We start from the raw sequence: 19,773 nt of genomic DNA, 5'->3' as shown, positions 1-19,773 counted from the left end.
ATAGCATTCTTACGTCCTACATTTTGAGATATGAACAAATATTTTTGATAATTTACTTCTGCACATGTGTAAAATTGTTACGTATATAAATGAAGAACTATCGTTACAACTTTCATTTTGAAATGACAATGTTATACTCGGAAATGCACATCCGTTATAACCAATATATACATCAACGAGTTATAACCAATATATACATCAACGAGTTGATATCAACTTGACCATCGTTTATGAGATTTCAACTCAGAACGTCCTCCTCCAATCTTCACTAATTAATTTCACATTCGGTAGTCAAATTTGGCTGTGGGTTCAAGACAAAGCGCGAAGGCTCTTTCTTTGCAATCAGAACAAGTCCGTCTGCCAGAGTAAATGGGGCCGCCCATCAATAATCTGGACACAAATTTAGCCACAAAAAGTATGGATGTGTATTCTCCGCCTGTAATTTTCATCTTCATCAGAGTATTCCCGGAGAAAGGATCACTCAATACATTGATTCATTGCGACTTAAACCGATCCTAGTTCCGAAAACCAGGTAAACTGAAACCGTAGTTAGGAAGTTACTGTTCAGACTCGGGTATTCGGCAATTGATTTGAACCCACAAAAGGAGATGGAGGGGCTCTCTGTGGCAGCCGCAGTAAAGATGATATGATCAGTGCGAGACGAAAATCCCTTTCTTGCAACGCAAAACAGAAAACAAAACGACATCATTGACGCTTCCTTTCGTAGAGTGTGTAACCAACGAGCGCAGACATTAAAAATGTCCACAGTACCTGTCACAGAAGCACACGAAAGGATGAGCACAAGTAACACCTATTTATCCAACAGATGGACAAATAGTAGTTCCAGCTGAACTTTGTGTGGAATAAGGTATTGGAAGCACCGTATTGATTGTATGCCACCGCTCAAGTCTTCTAATCCTTGACTGCATGTCTTCGATAACTCCTTCAACCGGAGAAACTTCCCTGATTGGTGAGGATTCAGAAGCTGAACTGCTGCCCTGTTCATTACACCAACATTAGAAATGCAAAATTATAAGAATTGAGTTTCTCTCGTTGGCTTATGCCATAATTTCTCATTCGCAATGCCTGCCAAGTCCATAAAAGTCAGCACAATTCATGCGGGTTTTTTTCTACCATTTGACATCAGTTGTTACATCAACCGTATTTGTTGTGACAGTTTTCTCAACTAAATTCCAAAATTAAATGGGATGCCATCCATTAACTAGATAGCAAAATACCTGAGATTGAATCAATTCCACAAGTTCCTGCAACCTTGCGGCTTGCTGAGTGTGAATTCCACCTGAGCCTCTTCCCAATGCTGGCAATCTTTCCAGAACTATTTGAAGATAGCTCTACAACAAACAAGCCAACTACCAAGTCAGATGAAATTTAACCAAATCTGAAAAAGGAGAAAAGTTTCATCCAGAATTCTGAATTCGAAACCATGCAAGAACAGAAACTTTGCAGTGTAAGTAAAGGCAAAAACCTTCGTAGTATATGAATCATCCAGTTTAAGCATTGACGCTGCAGCTGCTACAGCATCTTTATCAACCCCCTTGATTTGCAAGTACGGGTTTGGGGCATCTTGTAGATGATCGACCTCAACCAAAATCTAAAGGGGCAATCAGAACCAATTCTAAATTAAACACCAACTAAAAATATACATGTTACAACCACAAACAAAGTACTATCCAGAAAGTATACATGTAAAAAAAAAAAAACCAGATAAATCTCATAGAATTTGATCTGACCTTTCCATCTTGGTAGATAGATGCAGATGCTTCAATATAAGCTACGGCTTGATACCCAAGGTTAAGAAGCCCCGCAACTGTGCTAATGCTAATATCAAAATCCACTTTAGGTTGGATGATGAAGTTTCCTTCTCTTATAGGCTAAACCAAACCAAATTCGGGAAAAAGAAAAATAGAAGAATTAAGTGTATACCGTAGGTGGAAAGCAAAAACACTTTATTTATTAACAAAAAGAGCAAACTATATATAGGACACATTACAAACCTCCCGTATCAGCAATGCAAATCTGCCCTCACATATTCTGACCCTAATGCAGTCACCCTCTGTTAACTGCCCATTAGTGGGAAGTCCAGGAAGCTTTAAGTACATATCAATGAAATTCTGCACGGAGCTGCAGAACTTTGAAGGATCCAGTATCTTTAAAATATCTTGGTATGCCACCTGTAAGTAAATGGAAAAAGTTAAGAGTATGTTAGGTGCAAAACAAATTTTATGGATCAAGACAGAAGCAAGATGATTCCCGTACTTGCTTGTTACTCTTCAATACAAACAATGAGCTCTCAGGGGAAAGCACTGGATCAAAGTCATTACGAATTTTGAGCTGCATTAAGATAAGGAGAAACAAACACCAGATTTAGCCCTCGAAAGTTGCAACCAAATATCAGCAGTAAAAGAAGTTCTTTCACATGGTGACAATTGAACTACTTTTCTAATAAGGTTAAAGTCCTAACGTGTGCATGAACAAGATGGGGTTCAATGAACTGCTGGAACATTGGAAACACCGTCATCATGATCTCTTTCTGGGACATAAAACACCCCACTCTACTTTTATCCCTTTGAACTCTAGAAATGAGGTGTGAATGAACACCTCCAACCTAACCAAAAAACAACAATGGATAGTTCCTGGTCAGTCTTTCTCATAAACAGCTCAAACTGACTTAGAAACCCAATGAATACATAGATATCAAAGCTCTAACGGTACAGTGGGGGTTATACTTACAACAGCAATCCAAAAGTCAAGTGATTTTCGGATATCTGGATGCAAAGCATAAACTCCTTCAAAAATAATCTGTTAAAGAAAATACAAAGTATAAACTAATAGATTTGTTTAAAAGAAAACACAGAACAATAAAATATTATCCCAATGGAACAAGCCAAAATTCTGGGAGTACTGTCAAGCCTGTATGATAACTGACCACTCCACAGTCTTCAGAAACTTCAAGTTCCTTAGAGCCACTCCGAGCACCAGTTTCCAAATCAAATACAGGTACTTTTGTCCTTTGACCATTCCTTATATCATCAATGTTCTGCAATGGTAATGTAAGACTACTAAGTACTGCAACAAGAAAGCCAGGCGCACACAGTATATCTAAATTTGGCGCTGTGCATTTTGAAGTCAATGAAATCATATTTTCATTGTTGTCATCATAAGTTGTAAGTTAAGATGTGATTCAGCAAAGTTCAAAAGGATAAGCCATCAAATTGGCAGTTATTTGGCAACTGGAAAAACAAATTAGGGAAATATGACCGTCACGGCTTCAACAACCTTAAGGGCTTACTAAGGGATGAACTTTGCATGGTAACTCAAAAAACATAAACATAATGGGCATATGGAAGAAACTAATATAAAACAAGGCATGCTTTCTGTTTCTTCATGAGGTAACAATTTATTGTCTTAGCACAATTATACCAATCATCTGACTGGCCTTCCCATATGGCCCAGAGTTGTACTAAAAAGAGAATACAGAACTAGTAAAAAAATATCCAGTCATCAAACCTTACTTTTGAAAGCAAAGACATATCGAGTGAGCTGAAGTCATCATACTTGAAATCCTTAACTTGTTCAGATTTATAATAGCTTTCAAGCGAAACAACTTCACATCCTACTATGTTTGCCAATTTATGAGCCAAACTAGTTTTTCCAGAACCACTTGGACCTCCTAGAAGGACAACACCAGCGACAACATAAGGATGTACTTCAAGCTCAATCAAGTTGGAATGGTAAAAGGTTCTGAGAAATAACAGTTCTTGAAATGAATTAGGACTGTATTATTCTGTTTACAGAATGGAATAGCATAACATGAACAATGGTACACCGGTGACAAGCAAAAACACAAAAAGGAGAGACGGTGAGAGTAGATAAAGCCTGTATTACCAATTCCAACTATAACTGGAAACCCCTTATTCTCCAACAATGCCTGCAAAAGATGAATAATGTATGAAGGTACAATCCAACAAAAACATACTACTAAGTTTTGTCTTTTTTATACACTTTTGAGTTTTCATCATGGAAATCTCTCAGACAATTCGTTATTCACTTCACTCCTTACCTGTATTGCTTGCACAGCAAGAAGCAATCCTCGATCCAAGTCATACGAGTCAGGCATTGGAGCAAGTTGCATGGTATCCCTGAAAGAGGATGGATCTGTGGTTGCTTCATGAGAGAAGTCGAAACACAAAGAGATGTAACACATCCAAGAAAGATATATATCTCTAAGTCAAAGTATCTTACCTATGGTTGAGCTTTCGGCTTGGGAAGGATCAGATGAGATGAAATGCCATGTTGCTAATATAGGTTCCATCTTAGATTTTGTTGGAGATCTAGTCCATGGCTGAGATAGATCCTCAAGCCGAGTAACAAGGTTTGGAGGAACGCGAATTGGTCTTGGTGCAACAATTGTTTTGTCCTGATTACTGGCCATAGATGTATTTGGCAAAAGGGGTGGTGTATTAAGGCGAGGTACACCTGCATCATGAACAAACATGATCTACGTTACATACACAGCAGAGAGAGAGATAAATAACAATACAAACCCTCGTGTCTTAGTGAAATAATTAGTTTAAACACCAAAGGTGTGGTTCAAGACCAAAAATACAAAAATAACTTGGAATTAAAACGATGAAAAGATGAGCTATTTCTAGCTTCCGACCCTTGCTCTCAAGAATCATTTCTAGATATGATTTAGTGATCCAAGGCTCAGTGATACCCATCTTCAATGCTTCAGTTCCAACCGTCTGCACAAGAGTAAGAAACAAATGAACGTTTAGTTGTTAACAAATGACAAGCCAATATCTCAGGTTCCAGAATCTATATTTCCTACATTTCAAAACCAAAAAAATGCTATAACGACTATAGTAAAAATACAAAGTTCATACTTTTCTATTTGTGCCCCTCAGCACCATGAAGGTCTCACCAAGGGTATCAATGGTTTCAAGTGACAAGGAAACATTGCCATTATCGACTGATTTTGATGCTCGTTTGTAACTCACAACCACAACATATCCCAAAGCCAGTAACCCGCCCAGGGTCATCCTTCCAACCTGCTTTCAATGTTAAAAGGAGCAAACAGATAAGAGTTATTAAACATCTAGAAATTTTACAGTACTATTACGCAAGGAGTCAGCCTTTACAAAATTTCACATATAAACAGACATCTCATCTAAAATCCCCAAAGAACAACCCTATTATTTGCTCGTCACTGACCAGAAAGCTTGCATAAGAACCATAAACCCTAAAACAGAATGTAGATAGATGAGGAACCAACCTAAAGTATATCCCGATGATCAGTGGCTTTGTGTATTATCTAGTGTCTATACTATAGTCGAAACCTATGAAAACACTTCTTACCTCAAACTCAGCTTTTGGCCTGATAATGAAATTTTTGTCAACAATCCTCTGATCCCCCAGTGACAGATAATATCTTATACCCGATTGACGCACCTTGATCCAATCATTTATCCGTGCTTCTTCACTCGCCGAAGGAGGCCTAAGATACATCTCAATAAAACTGAAGGAAAATAAATTGAGCAAAAGCTTCAGTTGCAGTAGAATTCAAAAATTTAGGAATAAAAACAATTTATTTTTCTTTAGTTCTATAACATCAAAAGAAATAGACAAGATATATATATATAACAATCATCCACTAGAGTCCCAGACTCACTTATCTATTTGAGGTTCACCTCCTTGAAAGGGATAAGCAAAATGCCCCTCTGCTGCCTGTAACGAAAATGTGAAATGTAAGTCCTATTGATGAAAGCATGAGGGTGATGAATAACACCCTATCTCAAACTAAAGTTTCCAGAAATATGATGGAGCACCACTAAAAGCTAAAGGAAAAACAACACTGTAATTGACAACACTATTGCCCACACGCATACACATTACAGTTAAAATGATTTGATAGGCTGTATCATAGTAAAAACTCACTTGATTCCACTATATGCATTCATCTTAAAAATATTGGGCCAGTTTATTTCTCAAACAAAAAGATAAAAAAGTGGGCCGGTAAAAAAGCCATTTTCTCTAAGCAAGTTAATGTCGTCAAGGAGTTAAGATAATACAAAAAATGTTAAACACTGAAAGGTGGGTCTTTTCAGGCTTTAATCAGATCACCCAATCATATAGCCAAAAGAGAAATTTAAATGGCCCAATATCCATTGAAATAAATTATTTAAGGCACATACAGACCTCACTCCGGCATTTCAGCTTGTAGATTGCCTCCCTAAATGATGAGACAAAGCTGTTGTTAATCCTAATCTGCAAAATAAATGCTATATATTGAGAATTAACAGTGAAATTTCAAAGGTAAGATCAGTCAAAGACCAACCTGTGCATGATGAAGGTCTGGTTCAATGTGCTTCCTGAACAATGGGAAAATGCTGTCAATAAGATAATCCAGTGAACAAGAATCTCCGATATCATATCGAACTTTGGACAGAAGGCTAAAATGAACACCACCAACCTGATATACCAAAAACACATATTAAATGTCATGTCAATTTTCTGTTAACTGATATTCTAGAAGCCCCAACCCAACCAAATAGGATTAAGAAGATTTTACCACTGCAACTCGAATATCTAGCAAAGAGCGAAGCTTTGCATGCAAAGCATAGGTACCATCAACTATTACCTGCAGACAAGGGGAGGATAAGAACCTAGCAATAAAGGAAAATCATACAGGTTGAGGGCCAAACAAACTTACCACGCCAGATGAAGCACTCTTTATTGTTTTTGAACCAACACGTTTCTTTTGTTGATAGTCAAATACTGGAATCAATGTATCCCCACCCTTTGTCAAATCCTGTTTTCAGCGTACGCTTGTCTTATTAAGTTCACAGACATAATCAAGTAATGTGAACATTGCCATAAAGAAGTGGATGCAAACCTCAAGATTTCTGACCAGCATATCAAAATCTATTGAACCCAGATCATTCCCTTCATCAAATCCATCACGATAGTTCTCCATTGACACAACAGTGCAACCAATAACAGATGCCACCTTTTCTGCTAAGCTTCAGGAAACATTAAGATGGAAATAAAAATTAACACCACGACAAACACGAGAAGGAATGCTTTTTTCCCTACATAAAACTCTATACAAACCTTGTTTTACCAGAACCACTTGGACCACCAATGCCAACTGTTACAATGCCCTCTTTTTTCTCTCTAAGTTCTTGGATAGACTTTACTAGCAAATAATATCCGTGATCGAAAGACTGCACCATCTCAACAACAGCAGTAATTAGGGCATCTCATATAATATCAGAAATGAATAGGTTCAAGTAATGTATATATGTAATGGCATCTTAACCCGATTTCGAGATTTAGGTCAGTTCCTAGAATTCTCATTTCCTACAACCTAAAGAATTGAACCCGCAAGCAGCAAATGAGAACCCAAACAAGCCCAAAATCTCACCTAACCAGTAGAAACAAAAATTACGGCTCCAAAACACGAATCCCAATTCCATGAAAACCCAAAATTTCAACGCAAAAAATCACTCCAACAATTCAAAATTACAAGCAAAAAAAAAAAAAAGGAAAAATGCTGAACTGCGAAGCAAAGCACAAAGAAGCCAAGTGCTAGGTGAACTGCCATACCACATGGAGAGGAAGCGATTGGAGAATTGAGGAAGAGGAAGTGGAGGGTTGCTGCTGAAAGTAGTCGCGGCCTCCTTCTTGGAAGACTCGCTGTACGACGTCCTCGTCCATTTCTGGGGTCTCGACGAAGAAGATGAAGTCCTGGAAGTGGAGGATTCGCTGGAGAAATCGCAAATCCCCAACCAATTCGAGCTCTGCACCTAATCTTTTCTTTTCTTTTTTTTTGTTCCCAGATTGTTTGCTAGAGAGGAAACTTTTGCTCCAATTAAAGACAGAGAATCTTTTATTATTCTTTTCCTCGTCCCGCCTTGTTTCTGTTTCATCTCTTTGTGTTGGAATTTTGGTTAGTTTAACGTTTAATTTAACAAAATTTACCAACCGGAACGAGGTTGTCGGCAGCGAGATTCAAACGCTCTTTTTTAACTCTTGGTTTAAGCTATTGTAACGATCTTTATCCAACTCAATCAATCATCCTTGATATAGCAAATGAAGCCATTCCACTTGTTAGATATTATTTAACAGCATATTTGGACGAGGAAATTTAAGCCAAATTCGGATTTGAGAAGACTTTAAAATTTTAGTATAATCAATTAAAAGATTTTAAAGGATTTTATAATCCATTCAAATCCAGGTGTAGTCAATTAAAGGATTTTATAATCCTTTAAAATCTAGATGTAGTCGATTAAAAGATTTTAAAAGGATTTTAAAATTCATCCAAATCTAAGTGTATTAAAAAAATTAAGATTTTAGAGGATTTCAATAAGTTGTGGATTTTGTGGGATTTGAGAACCAAAAGTATATATAACCAAGACTAAAAAGAATATAACCTCACCTCCTAGGATTTCAAATCTTTCCACCACAATCCATTCAAATTCTTTAAAAATCCATATGAATTTTGTAAAAGTCTCTAATCCTTTTAAATCTTATCAACTTTATCACTTTTAAAATACTTTGAAATCCTTTAAAATCTTAGTTAGCACGATATTGTCCGCTTTGGGCCCCGACCACGCCCTCACGGTTTTGTTTCTGGGAACTCACACGAGAACTTCCCAATGGGCCACCCATCCTGGGATTGCTCTTGTGCGCTACTCGCTTAATTTCGGAGTTCCTACGGAACCTGAAGCCAGTGAGCTCCCAAAAGGCCTCGTGCTAGGTAGGGATGGGAATATACATTTAAGGATCACACCCCTGGGCGATGTGGGATGTCACAATCCACCCCCTTAGGGCCCCGACGTCCTCGTCGGCACATTTCTGGCCAGGGATTGGCTCTGATACCAAATTGTCACATCCCCGCCTAGGGCGGACCAATTTGGTATCAGAGCCTAACCCTGGTCGCGTGTGTGCCGACGAGGACGTCGGGCCCCTAAGGAGGGTGGATTGTAACATCCTACATCGCCCAGGGGAGTGATCCTTATATGTATATTCTCATCCCTACCTAGCACGAGGCCTTTTGGGAGCTCACTGGCTTCGGGTTCCGTAGAAACTCCAAAGTTAAGCGAGAAGGGGGCTAGAGCAATCCCATGATAGGTGACCCACTGGGAAATTGCTCATGAGTTCCCAAAAACAAAACCGTGGGGGCGTGGTCGGGGCCCAAAGCGGACAATATCGTGCTACGGTGGTGGAGCGGGCCGGGGAAGTGGTCTCGCCCGGGCCGGGATGTGACACTACTCCCCTAAGATTACTAAAAAAATTCAAAATGAGAGAAATATAAATGATGAAATTTTATTTTTTAGAATTTGTAAATTTTCTTGTTTAATTAACTTAATAGAATAATGGAATTTGAATACGGAATTTTTTTTTTTTTTAACTCTCACTCATGAAAATTTGGAAATTAGACATGTTTACATGAAATTTAAACTTAAGAATTAAAAGTCTCAAATTCCAAATTTTTTTTCCACGCGAAAATTCGAAATTCCTATGTTATGAATCTAAACAAGAAAACATGTAAATTTAGAAATTTCATTAAAATTTCTAAATTTATTTTCCTCGTTCGAATATAATGGAAGTTAAATTCATATGATTGACAAGGATAAGGGGAAAGGGATCCGGATCCTTTCCACCAAATTCACTCAATCAATCAATCTGAATCCTTGAAATTTGATCCAACGGCTAAAATTATTATAACTTTTAAAAGAATCTTCTGTTTTTAGCCGTTTAATCAAATTTCAAATATCCGAATTAATTGATTTGATGAATTTAGTGTAAAGGATCCGGAAATGATTCCTTTTCAGGATAAAGAATGTTGGCACGTAAACCAATTCATTTTAAAAAAATTCTAAGTACATGAAAAGAAAAACTAGAGATTTAAAACTACAAGAGCCCAAAGGCCACATAGATGAGAACCCAAAAACAGATGAGGAAAGTCCAGTCCCAAATGAGCCGGCCCGAATACTATTTCAGCATCCAATAAGGAAAGTCCAGTCATATCCATGTTATAAGTCGTAGATTAAATTAAAAGCTTTTTGTCATGGTGACTTGACATGTATTCACAACTATGGATCTCTTTTCTATTCAAGCGATGTATTTATAGTCCAAAACATGTTATTCTAGACAATTTGGGTAATATGTCTTATACGCAAGTAATGTTACAGAGACTAAATTTATAAATAAAGTTTTGAAAATTAAACGATATGGAAGTTCATGATTGGCTTATTGTTTACACGTTGATAAACATGTATATTCTTATTGGTGATACGTCATTTAGTTTGCAAATTTAATCTCTAAATTTGGTTTCCCTAGCATTACCCCCTATACGCACATGAGGGACTTTAGTTACAAGAGTTTATCGCCACGGTAAAATATCAGGTCACTTATCAAGGTCATGTGTTGAGAGTTTTTAAACCGTCATTAATAAAACCCATGTGAAAATAGTCTTATACATCATTTGTGTTGGTAGCTCATGACGTTATAATCTATGCTATTATTAAGAGAAGAGCCATTGTCAATTTTTTTCCCCATTTTTTTCCAATTTTGCTCTCACTTTTTAATACACAATATTGACATGAGGAGGGCAAAATAGTAATTTTGTACATATTGACAAAATGACAATCATATCCATATTTTTCCTATTTTACCTTTTTTTTTTACTTATTTTTCCAATTTTACCCTCACTTTTGATACACAATATTTACATAAAAAGAACAAAACAATAATTATGTAATATTAAAAAAAATATGTATTTATTAAGATAAATTGTTCACACACACAAAGTATGTATTATCTGCTAGTGATAATAAACTCGTCTTACTCTAGTTATTATCTAAACGTACAAAATACGATCAACTTGCATAAAACGAATTTATTTTTTCGTGACATTCTAAATCCAATATACAGTGCTAAGTGTCAAGAAACTTAATGATGGAGAATGTAAAATATAATATACACGTTCCATGTAAATTTTTTTTTTTATGGTCGACAAGAGGATAACGACGGAAATGTAACAATGATGATATGTAAAGTAGAGATGTAAAGTTTCCAAAAAAAAAAAAGAAAAAAAGTAGAGATGCACTTTCTGACTCTCAGGTACCCAAAGTCAACGGCCTTTCTCGCCACTTTTATTATATTGGCTCTTTGTCTTTTAGCGCTGCCTCTTTTTACGCTCATCTTTTTCTATGCGCATGTTCGGTCATTGACTTTCAGTCCCATGTCACCATCACGCGCCACATTCGACCACCAAAGGCATGTTCCTATGTGCGCGCCCTCAACTCCCTACCATGAGCTCTACCCATTTTTTCCAAAATTTATTGTAAATTCAAACAACTAAAACGTCAAATTGCAGTAATCATCTTTGAAGTTCGCCACGATTTCATTTCAGTCCTTGTAAAATATTTTGTTTCACATTACTCATCCAACTTAATGAATTGGGTGAGTAATAAACAAAATTGATCTACAAGGACAAAAGTGATACAAAATATACTAAAATGGTTACAGTAATTTAGCGTATATAAAATAGAAGAAATTACACATAGAATCAAATTATAAGACTATATTTTAGGGAAAGACAAAGTTTTTTAGTTATATTAAAGAGGAATGTGGCATGATGTCACGGTTGTTTTTTTTAATTATCTTTGCATTTATAATTTTACGTCTCTATGTTTGAAACATGGGTCTCTTTCTCCTCATTCTTCTCTAACTTCTTTTTGTCTTCATTACTTCTCTCTCTCTCTCTCTCTCTCTCTCCTTCTTCTTCCTACCTCTCCCTCATCCTCGTTCTTCTTCCTACCTCTCTCCTACTTCTTATTCGTACTTCTCTCCTTCCTCCTCTTCTTTGTATTGTTTCTTAGATTTATGAATGTTTCTTTTTCTTTTATGAGAACAATTGAGATTTTTTAATTTTATAATATTTTTTTTAAGTGTTTGATTTTTTTTTAGTTGGATGCATACATTTTTAAACTGATATGGCAAAAGTGCTAAAATTTTGAAACTCATCTTGTAGAAGTGATGGATTTTTGAAATTGATATTGCAAAAGTGCTAGAATTTTGAAATTGATCTTACTATAAAAATGATCTTGCAAAGAGGCATGACTGGTGAAATTGATCTTGCAGAAGAACATGAATTGTGAAACTAATATTAAAGAAATGCATAAATTAATCTTTATGAATCTAAAATCAATTTGAAGTTTATAAATGCATCATTTGTAGTTTTGGCTTGGTTAAATAATAAGTCTATTATAGACATGTGTGAAATTTTCAAATTTTAGTTTGTTTGTTTTTTAACTAGGTTTTGTTGAAATTTTAAACTTTTGTATATCTTTGAAATAATTTAAACTACTTGTATTTATATGCAAAGCTTCCTATAAAATATTAGATTGCATGTCGACGTATGTGAATTCTTGGTTGTCAAACTTCATAATTTTTTTCAAACTTATTTATTTCATGAGAAATATTAAGACACAAAAGAAAAAGACACTGTATGCATGTGAGACGCCCATCATGGCAAGAAAGTGAGGGGAGTTACGTAGAAGAGTACGCTTGATTGGGAGAAAAATTTTATGTTATTAATTTTTCAACGCATATATTTTATTATTTATATAACGATATATGGTATATCATTTTGTGTTTCGATCACAATTAAAAATCTTTCGAGAAAAAAAGTGGAGAACAACCCACGTGGGTTTTTTATCTAATATATTTTTAAATTTTTCTTAATGTATTATTAAATTAAGACATAATATTATTACATGATTGTTGTGAATTTATTTCATATAAGTTGCTTTTGAGAGGTGCGCAAGATAAAGAGTCTGATTCATCATTTTGTCACGGCCAGCGTCACTAATTCCCACAAACCCAAACCCCCACTATTTTTTATTTCTTGGGATTGGGCTTCTGATTTTCTGAGGGTCAATCATTCGCAGAGCAGAGAGAAGGAAGAAGAAGAAGCAGAGGAAAATGGACGATCTGCCGCCTGGTTATCGTCCCAACGTTGGCGTTTGCCTCATTAACTCCGATAATCTGGTACCCGAATCTTCTTTTCCCTTCTTAATCTCTTTAATTAACTTAATTAATTACCCACTTAATTATTCTTCGACTCTTTGGTGGGGTCTTGTATGTTTATGGGTTAGATTTGATCTAATGTTGTTACCATGTTAACACCCAGTAAATCAAATCCGTTGTTCTTGTTGTTGCATATGAGTTTGAATCACCGCTGTAGAATAGAGTAGTTTAAAATATCTCTTTGTTTAAACATCTTTTGATGAAGAAGAGCGGTTGTAAATTTTGAAGTAAACATATTTGAGGGAGGAAATTTTAACGGGTGACGATTTTACTGCAGATTTTCGTTGGATCAAGATTAAATGTTCCGGGTGCATGGCAGATGCCTCAGGTAGTAACCACTAACCGCACTCAATGGATCTCTTTCTTTTTCAACCATGATAGAGCTTCATATATGACCAATATTCTTTTGTTGATGTACAAACGATATTGGGAGGAGGAGGAGGAGGAGGAGGGGGGGGGGGGGGGGGAATCAAACCATGGACTCCGGCGCTTCTTAACCAATGTCGAAACTTGAAGATGATTATTCTTTAAGCACATAGGGTTTATGGTTAATTTATACTTTACATTGATAAGTGAATTGTTTTTGGATCCTCATTTCTCAGGGGGGTATCGAAGATGGCGAAGAACCCAAAAACGCAGCTATTAGGGAATTACGAGAAGAGACAGGGATAGAGTCTGCTGAAATTATTGCTGAGGTTTGTATAGCTTGGTTAGAGTTCATAACTGAAGAATTAGGCTGAGTTTTATAACTATGCTGGGTGAGCAGCTTGATGTTGCAGTCAATTTTGCACGCTTGTGATTAACGAGGCTGCATATTGACAGGTTCCGAATTGGCTAACTTATGACTTCCCACCTGCCGTGAAGACCAAAGTTAATCGTCTATGGGGAGGTGAATGGCACGGGCAAGCACAAAAATGGCATGTCCTTATTCCTTCACATGCACACACTTGACGAACTTGAAACAACATGAATTTTAAGCTTTGCAACTTGTTTTCCAAAACTTCTATTTCCTGTCTGTCTGAACGTGTCTGATCGATATACTAGGATTATTTCCTCGTTAGTCACCAGATATGTATTGTTGCATTCTCAAAGTATCTGTCGAGAAACATTTTGCTAGTAATTTACTGCAGATGCGTTCCTATGAATACTTGGCATGTGTAATAGTGACTCTGGTACATGAAATACCTTTGTATTTGTTGCGATGACTGATAAATTTCGATACTGAGCTTGCTAACCACGTAAATGTTCAGTCATCATGCTCCTCTCTCGGTTAAAATATGAACTTGCTTGATGTAATCTTTCAGTTGTTAGAATGTGCTTCATGTGTTGCTACAAATCTGTATGGACGAGTATCTGAATGGATGGAAATAAGGACGCAAAAGTTTCCGCTTCCTAACAACGAGTTAGTGCAATTGACAGGTTTCTTATGAGGTTCACCAAAAATGAGAGCGAGATCAACTTAGCTAATGGGGCAGCTGATCCAGAATTTGCAGAGTGGAAATGGGCTACCCCTGAAGAAGTTATCGAGCAGGTACGATGAAAAACCATCGTTCTACTCAATTACTTTTCCAATAATGTTTCACGGACATGATCAAATATGGGTTGTTTGATGATTACAGGCAGTGGACTACAAGAGGCCAACGTACGAGGAAGTGATGAAGACCTTCCAGTCCTACTTTGACGGAAGTAGTTTATCTGCGAAATGTAAATCGACAAAATGGTGAACGCCATGGGTGTGCTTGTGCAGTTATGTCCTCAATGGATTTGGATCAAGTAGGGCTCCTGCTTTTTGTAAATGATAAGGAGATAACTTGGTAATTAGATTTATGTTTGGGTTGTTGTAACTTAGATCAATAAAATTCTATGTGGAATTACTCGTTGCTTCAAATGCTTTTGCCTGGCATGGTGATTGCATACAGCATCAGAATGCAAAAATATGAGAGATTTCAGTTCCATTCGAAAGAATCGAGCCATTAGGCCATCTCCAACACAAGGAGGGCCAGAAGGCTCCATTTAGCCTTATAATCATGTAAGAAATTATATTTTAATGAACCTTGCTAGGTCATATTTTATACCATCTTCATGAACCTTGCTAGGTCATATTTTATACCATCTTCATGAACCTTGCTAGGTCATATTTTATACCATCTTCAACCGAGTGGGCCAAAGGATCATAGACCAAATATAATTTATTATTTTAATTAAATTAAATTATCTTATTAAAATAAGGTTTGCAGACATATTTTGAGTTCCACTTGTTGCAAAATGAATAAGCTTTTGGATTTCTTATCTTTATATAATCTCAATAATTTTTTTGATAGGATTTCGAATGACACTTGTCGCTAAAGTGAGGAACTCTCCAGATTTTTTATGTTTATGTAATCTTAATAATTTTTCGGATAGGATTTTGAGTGTCACATGTCGAGATGTAATTGGTTGTGCAAATTTTAGATAGGATTCTTATCTACGCGACACTTCTTATCTTCAGCTTTCAATGTTGTAAGAATGGTGTAGGTATTTATAGGAAAAAAAATTGGATTTTTTTTTTTTTTAATTCGTCCAAAAAAAAAATTCAAATTCCAACAGTAACCTGACGCCAGATAGCCGTTAACATTCAAATAGGCTGAGCTAGAGGGTTGGCAAAATGTCAAGCTTGACAGTCTGGAGTTGAGGGCTAGCAAAATGTCAAGCTTGACATTATGGCACTAGAGGCCTAGTTGGAAATGGCCAGCTCTCTGGCCTGATTTGGGGGTTTGGGCCTGGTTGGGCCCACAAGTTCTTTGGCTTAACCCTTGGTAGGAGACGGTTTTCGTGTCATTTTAAGCTATTTTTAGCCCCATGACCCTTTGGCCGGGTCAGTTGGAGATGACCTTAGATTTGGGCCAAGTAGCCTTATAAGCCAGGACAAAGTCTAAAGTGGTGGTGATGCTCACCATTTTATTTATCATGGTTGAATAAATTTAAGTTTTTCAAATTTATATTTATCTACCGACAGCTCAAAAAACGAATAAATAAGAAGGGTGCACAAAAATATTCCCATTAAAATTTCAAACGCATGAATATGGATTAGCATTCTCATGACTGTACTTGCCGAACATCCATAATCATGCTCAAAGCCTCTGAAAATTGGATTTGGATCCTCTCCGGATCTCCTCCTTGGGGATCTCGGGGATCAAGACAGAAGAACCGTTCATCAAAGATCGTGCGGTCACAATTAAATGATTTTTATATTTTTAAAAATAAAATAATCTCGTTTTACGTAAAAAATATTTAATTATAACCGTATGATCTTTGATGAACAGTCCTTGTATCTTGATTATCAGGATCCCAAGAGGATCCAAATCCCTGAAAATTCTAATACTGAGAAGAAGAAGGAAAAAAAAAACAGAAGAAGAGAAGCAATTCTAATTAAAGCTTAAACAAAAAGTTGACTGATACATTGTTACACAAAGTTGACTGATATACTTTTCAACATTTAATCAGAGTACGAACGATCTCACAGTATATACAAAGTGTGTCTCCACTCTCCACCCGCTCTCAATTCTCAAACCCCAAAAAATGGCAACCCTAAAACCCGACCCGCTCCTTCATCGTCTTCGAAACGCCGATGACCATAGGCTAAAACACTTCAGGCGCAGGCTCAGCGACGCCGTTTTGGCCCGCATTGCCGCTTCCGAACCCTCCAAACCCATCGACTCCTACCGCCTCAAGTCCAACATCGAGCGCGGCCTCCGGCTGCTCATCCCGGCATTCCACATTCCGAATCACCCTCCTTATGCCTCGGTAAAATTCACTTTAATAACACATCAAAGTTGTTTAATTTCTTGTTTCACTTCATTCAGTACATTTTAAAAGTGCTTTTACTGTTGGGACTGTTTTTGTAAGCAACTCATCTGCTCATAAGAACTTTACTGGAAGTGTCGAAGTGATTGTAAAGAATTTAATTGCTTTCTGGAAAATCACCTGGCTTAGAAAGTGCTTATACGACCGAAGGTAGTTAGAAGCTTTTTTGTTTGTCCTGAAGGGAAGGAAGCATTTTTGCTCAAAGGGGCTTTTGCTAGAAGTTCTTTTACCGTAAACATGCTGACAATATTTATCAAAAATCCTAACTGCTTAGCCCAAAAGTCCTTTTACGACGTAGAAGTGAGTAGAGCCTTTTTTTCCCCTCTTTTTGTGTGTGGTGTGATTTTTATGACCTCGTTTGTTTGCTTTGTGTTTCTTTTTTAATGTAGATGATTCAGAGGGCAATAAAGGCGTTGAATGAGGATGGTGGGGCGAGTGAAGGGGGCATATCGGAGTTTATCAAAAGGGAATACAAGGATTTACCAGTGGCACATGAAGGTTTTTTGAGGCATCATTTGAGGAATCTTTGTGAGAGTGGCGTGGTTGTGAGTTTGAAATGTGGGAGGTACAATGTTGCGAATCAGGATGATGAAGATGATGATGGGAATGTGGAGGACAGGGAGTGCCATAGCAAAAGGCGGGAGGGGAAAGGAAGAGTACAGGGTAGACGGCAAGGAATTGAGGATGGAGGTAGGGAGGAAGAGGCGCAGAAAAAAGTGTTTGGAGAAAGCATTGCAGAGATGCAGCTAAAAGATAAAGGTGACGCGGGGGAAAAGCAAGAGTATTTTGGAGTGACTGAAGACCAATGTGAACCAGAAACAAAGCAAATGCAAGTGAGTGGAGGACAATTTGATTACATTTTTAACTGCTTATCTGGTAATCTTTTGTTTGGCTTGAATTTTGTTGAGCAATGCTGTTCACGTATCACCATTATTGCATCTTCACTTGATATTTTCTTGTTGGATCTTGTTTTTTACTTTCCGTTGATTTTCAGGTTCTTTTCATCATTAGCACTATCGTTCTTTTTTTTGCTGCTGGCAACATTCTGTGTGTTTGTGTGTGTGTAATTTCTGTTTGACAGTGCAGATGGTCAGCAAGGAGTTGGATGAAGGGGGTTTGAGTGAAGAAGGAATAGTGGCATTTGTCGAACCGAAATATAACCATGGAGAAGTGGTTAAAAATGAAACGGTAAAAGAACATATTGAAGCTGAAGTGATCAAAGAAAATCATCATAGAAAAGAAGAGCAAAGTGGGAAGATATATAAGCAAAGCGAACCACAAGCTCAAAATGTTAAAGTCGGAACTAAGATATTGGGCATAAGTTTGGAAGGTGAGAGGTACGATGTTGTGGTTAAGGATGGTGGTGATGGGGGCGTGGAGGACAGAGAGTGCAGGAGCAAAAGGGGGCCGGGAAGGGTACTGGGTAGACAGGGCAGAAATGAGGATGGAGGTAGGGAGGAAGGGGAGCAAAATGAAGGTTTTGGAAAAAGCATTGTGGTGGGAAGACGTAATGAAGAAAAGCAAGAGCATTTTGGAGTGACTGAAAACCAATGTGAATCGGAAATGAAGCTAATGCAAATGATTGAGGAACAATTTGATTTTGAGGTACGGCCTGTGACTTTTCGTTCTCCGCATTTGGTTTCTATTATATTCATATTTACTTTGCTTATCTGGTAAATGTATTTTATTGGTGATACTGTATGGAATTGGAAGGTAGTAGGCTCACTCAACTAAAAGAGAAATATTGAAACTACCAAGAAAAACGAAAACCTTTCGTGACTTTCTGTTTGTGTATGGTTTCTGTTTGACAATGCAGAGGGCAGGCATAGAGTTGGATGGAGAAGTGCAAAGTGGGGAGACCTATGAGCAAAACGAACCACAAGCTCAAGAGGTTGAAGACATCGAAAATCACTGTCATCCACAACCAGTAAAAATCAGAGAGATTGGAGATGTAGTCCAAGGGCAAAATTATGAGGTTGGAAGTAAGATATTGGAATGCCATGGTGATGAAAACCCGAAGACTCAATCAAAGGGACCCTTGGCTCCTGATGGTCAGCAACAGAAACCACCACTGCAAGGACAGGTAAAGGGACGTAGAGGAAAGCCTCGTAAACCAAGAAAAGATTCGGAAAGTTCTTGGCAATGGGTACCCCTTGTTCTTGAAAGTCATCATGAGGAGCAGCCACCAAAGCGTCGAGGCAGGCCTCCTAAAGCTAAAAACAATGTGGATGTAAGCACTAGGGCATCGGTACCTGAACATGATCAAAATGAGCAGCCACCAAGGGGCCGAGGAAGAGGGAGGCCTCGTAAGCCAAAGCAAGGCGGAGGGGTGCCTTCTCTGCCTCCTCAACCCCATCATCCACAGCAGCAACCGCAGCGCAGAGGCAGAGGAAGGCCTCGTAAACCAAAATTAGTTGCAGAAAATGTTGAGATCGAGCAGTTGCAGTGAGGACCAAAAACAGAAAATTTGCTCCAAATGCGTCCTGGAAGTGGTAGTTACGTATTGCTCTTGTTTTCTGTGCCACGAATCACGATGATCTCACTAGTAAACAGTAATAGATATGAAACAATCACCACTAATTGAGCTTTTGATGTTAATTTATAACAGTAGAAAAGACTTTGCATATCGACTAATGTCGTAGTGAAGTTAAGAGGTTGTTGGGTTATCATTGATGCGTTTAGGTTCGAAAATCCCCTTCTAAATTCGAACCCTCCCTCTCCCATTAATAACAATAAAATTTTAAAAAGTAGAACTTTGTGAAAATATCATTTTAGAATAACCATCCTCACGGGCATAAATTTTTTTTC

At 37.4% G+C, this 19,773-nt stretch overlaps 3 protein-coding genes across 11 annotated transcripts; 2 read left to right on the top strand and 1 right to left on the bottom strand.

Annotated features, from left to right (window-relative positions):
- Positions 1-65: 65 nt before the first annotated feature.
- LOC137737514 (uncharacterized) lies at positions 66-8,113 on the bottom strand. Of its 9 annotated transcripts, none has more exons than XM_088682970.1 (25): positions 7,630-8,113; positions 7,135-7,247; positions 6,917-7,038; positions 6,734-6,832; positions 6,593-6,661; positions 6,359-6,493; positions 6,220-6,288; positions 5,693-5,748; positions 5,380-5,539; positions 4,908-5,072; positions 4,682-4,766; positions 4,264-4,497; positions 4,082-4,176; positions 3,907-3,949; positions 3,534-3,691; positions 2,924-3,058; positions 2,752-2,820; positions 2,483-2,626; positions 2,278-2,352; positions 2,016-2,192; positions 1,752-1,892; positions 1,487-1,612; positions 1,239-1,352; positions 882-998; positions 66-771 (listed from the first exon to the last, which is right to left on the bottom strand). In XM_088682970.1, exons 3-25 carry the CDS (start codon positions 6,995-6,997, stop codon positions 706-708), a joined length of 2,613 nt encoding a protein of 870 aa, XP_088539096.1. In that variant the 5' UTR covers positions 6,998-7,038; positions 7,135-7,247; positions 7,630-8,113; the 3' UTR covers positions 66-705. The 9 variants fall into 9 exon arrangements, with proteins under 9 accessions (XP_088539096.1, XP_088539092.1, XP_068333123.2 ...); XM_088682966.1 differs by having other exon boundaries at positions 4,908-5,075; positions 6,917-7,043; positions 7,630-7,957; XM_068477022.2 differs by having other exon boundaries at positions 2,948-3,058; positions 4,908-5,075; positions 6,917-7,043; positions 7,630-7,957.
- A 4,759-nt stretch (positions 8,114-12,872) lies between these two features.
- Positions 12,873-15,077, top strand: LOC137737166 (nudix hydrolase 25). The gene is made up of 6 exons (XM_068476559.2): positions 12,873-13,083; positions 13,400-13,450; positions 13,725-13,817; positions 13,945-14,039; positions 14,542-14,653; positions 14,742-15,077. The coding sequence occupies exons 1-6, from the start codon at positions 13,018-13,020 to the stop codon at positions 14,844-14,846; spliced, it is 522 nt and encodes a 173-aa protein (XP_068332660.1). The 5' UTR covers positions 12,873-13,017; the 3' UTR covers positions 14,847-15,077.
- A 1,528-nt stretch (positions 15,078-16,605) lies between these two features.
- LOC137737163 (uncharacterized) lies at positions 16,606-19,589 on the top strand. The gene is made up of 4 exons (XM_068476554.2): positions 16,606-16,905; positions 17,355-17,798; positions 18,052-18,570; positions 18,782-19,589. The coding sequence occupies exons 1-4, from the start codon at positions 16,681-16,683 to the stop codon at positions 19,412-19,414; spliced, it is 1,821 nt and encodes a 606-aa protein (XP_068332655.2). The 5' UTR covers positions 16,606-16,680; the 3' UTR covers positions 19,415-19,589.
- The last annotated feature ends 184 nt before the right edge of the window (positions 19,590-19,773 follow it).

The sequence above is a fragment of the Pyrus communis genome, chromosome 13 (genome assembly GCF_041283825.1).
Source record: "Pyrus communis isolate YQ-2024b chromosome 13, ASM4128382v1, whole genome shotgun sequence".
Lineage (NCBI taxonomy): Eukaryota > Viridiplantae > Streptophyta > Magnoliopsida > Rosales > Rosaceae > Pyrus > Pyrus communis.
This window is presented reverse-complemented; position numbering and strand designations above follow the sequence as displayed.

Excerpts from the sequence above, each read along its gene's own strand:
- LOC137737514 (XM_088682966.1), bottom strand. The coding sequence starts at position 7,740 with ATGGACGAGGACGTCGTACAGCGAGTCTTCCAAGAAGGAGGCCGCGAC. Across the intron at positions 3,059-3,533 it reads ATATGTCTTTGCTTTCAAAA|AACATTGATGATATAAGGAA; the intron begins GTAAGGTTTGAT and ends TTACCATTGCAG. Across the intron at positions 2,353-2,482 it reads CCCATCTTGTTCATGCACAC|CTCAAAATTCGTAATGACTT; the intron begins GTTAGGACTTTA and ends ATCTTAATGCAG.
- LOC137737166 (XM_068476559.2), top strand. The coding sequence starts at position 13,018 with ATGGACGATCTGCCGCCTGGTTATCGTCCCAACGTTGGCGTTTGCCTC. Across the intron at positions 13,451-13,724 it reads GTGCATGGCAGATGCCTCAG|GGGGGTATCGAAGATGGCGA; the intron begins GTAGTAACCACT and ends CTCATTTCTCAG. Across the intron at positions 14,654-14,741 it reads CTGAAGAAGTTATCGAGCAG|GCAGTGGACTACAAGAGGCC; the intron begins GTACGATGAAAA and ends TGATGATTACAG.
- LOC137737163 (XM_068476554.2), top strand. The coding sequence starts at position 16,681 with ATGGCAACCCTAAAACCCGACCCGCTCCTTCATCGTCTTCGAAACGCC. Across the intron at positions 16,906-17,354 it reads ATCACCCTCCTTATGCCTCG|ATGATTCAGAGGGCAATAAA; the intron begins GTAAAATTCACT and ends TTTTTAATGTAG. Across the intron at positions 18,571-18,781 it reads AGGAACAATTTGATTTTGAG|AGGGCAGGCATAGAGTTGGA; the intron begins GTACGGCCTGTG and ends TTGACAATGCAG.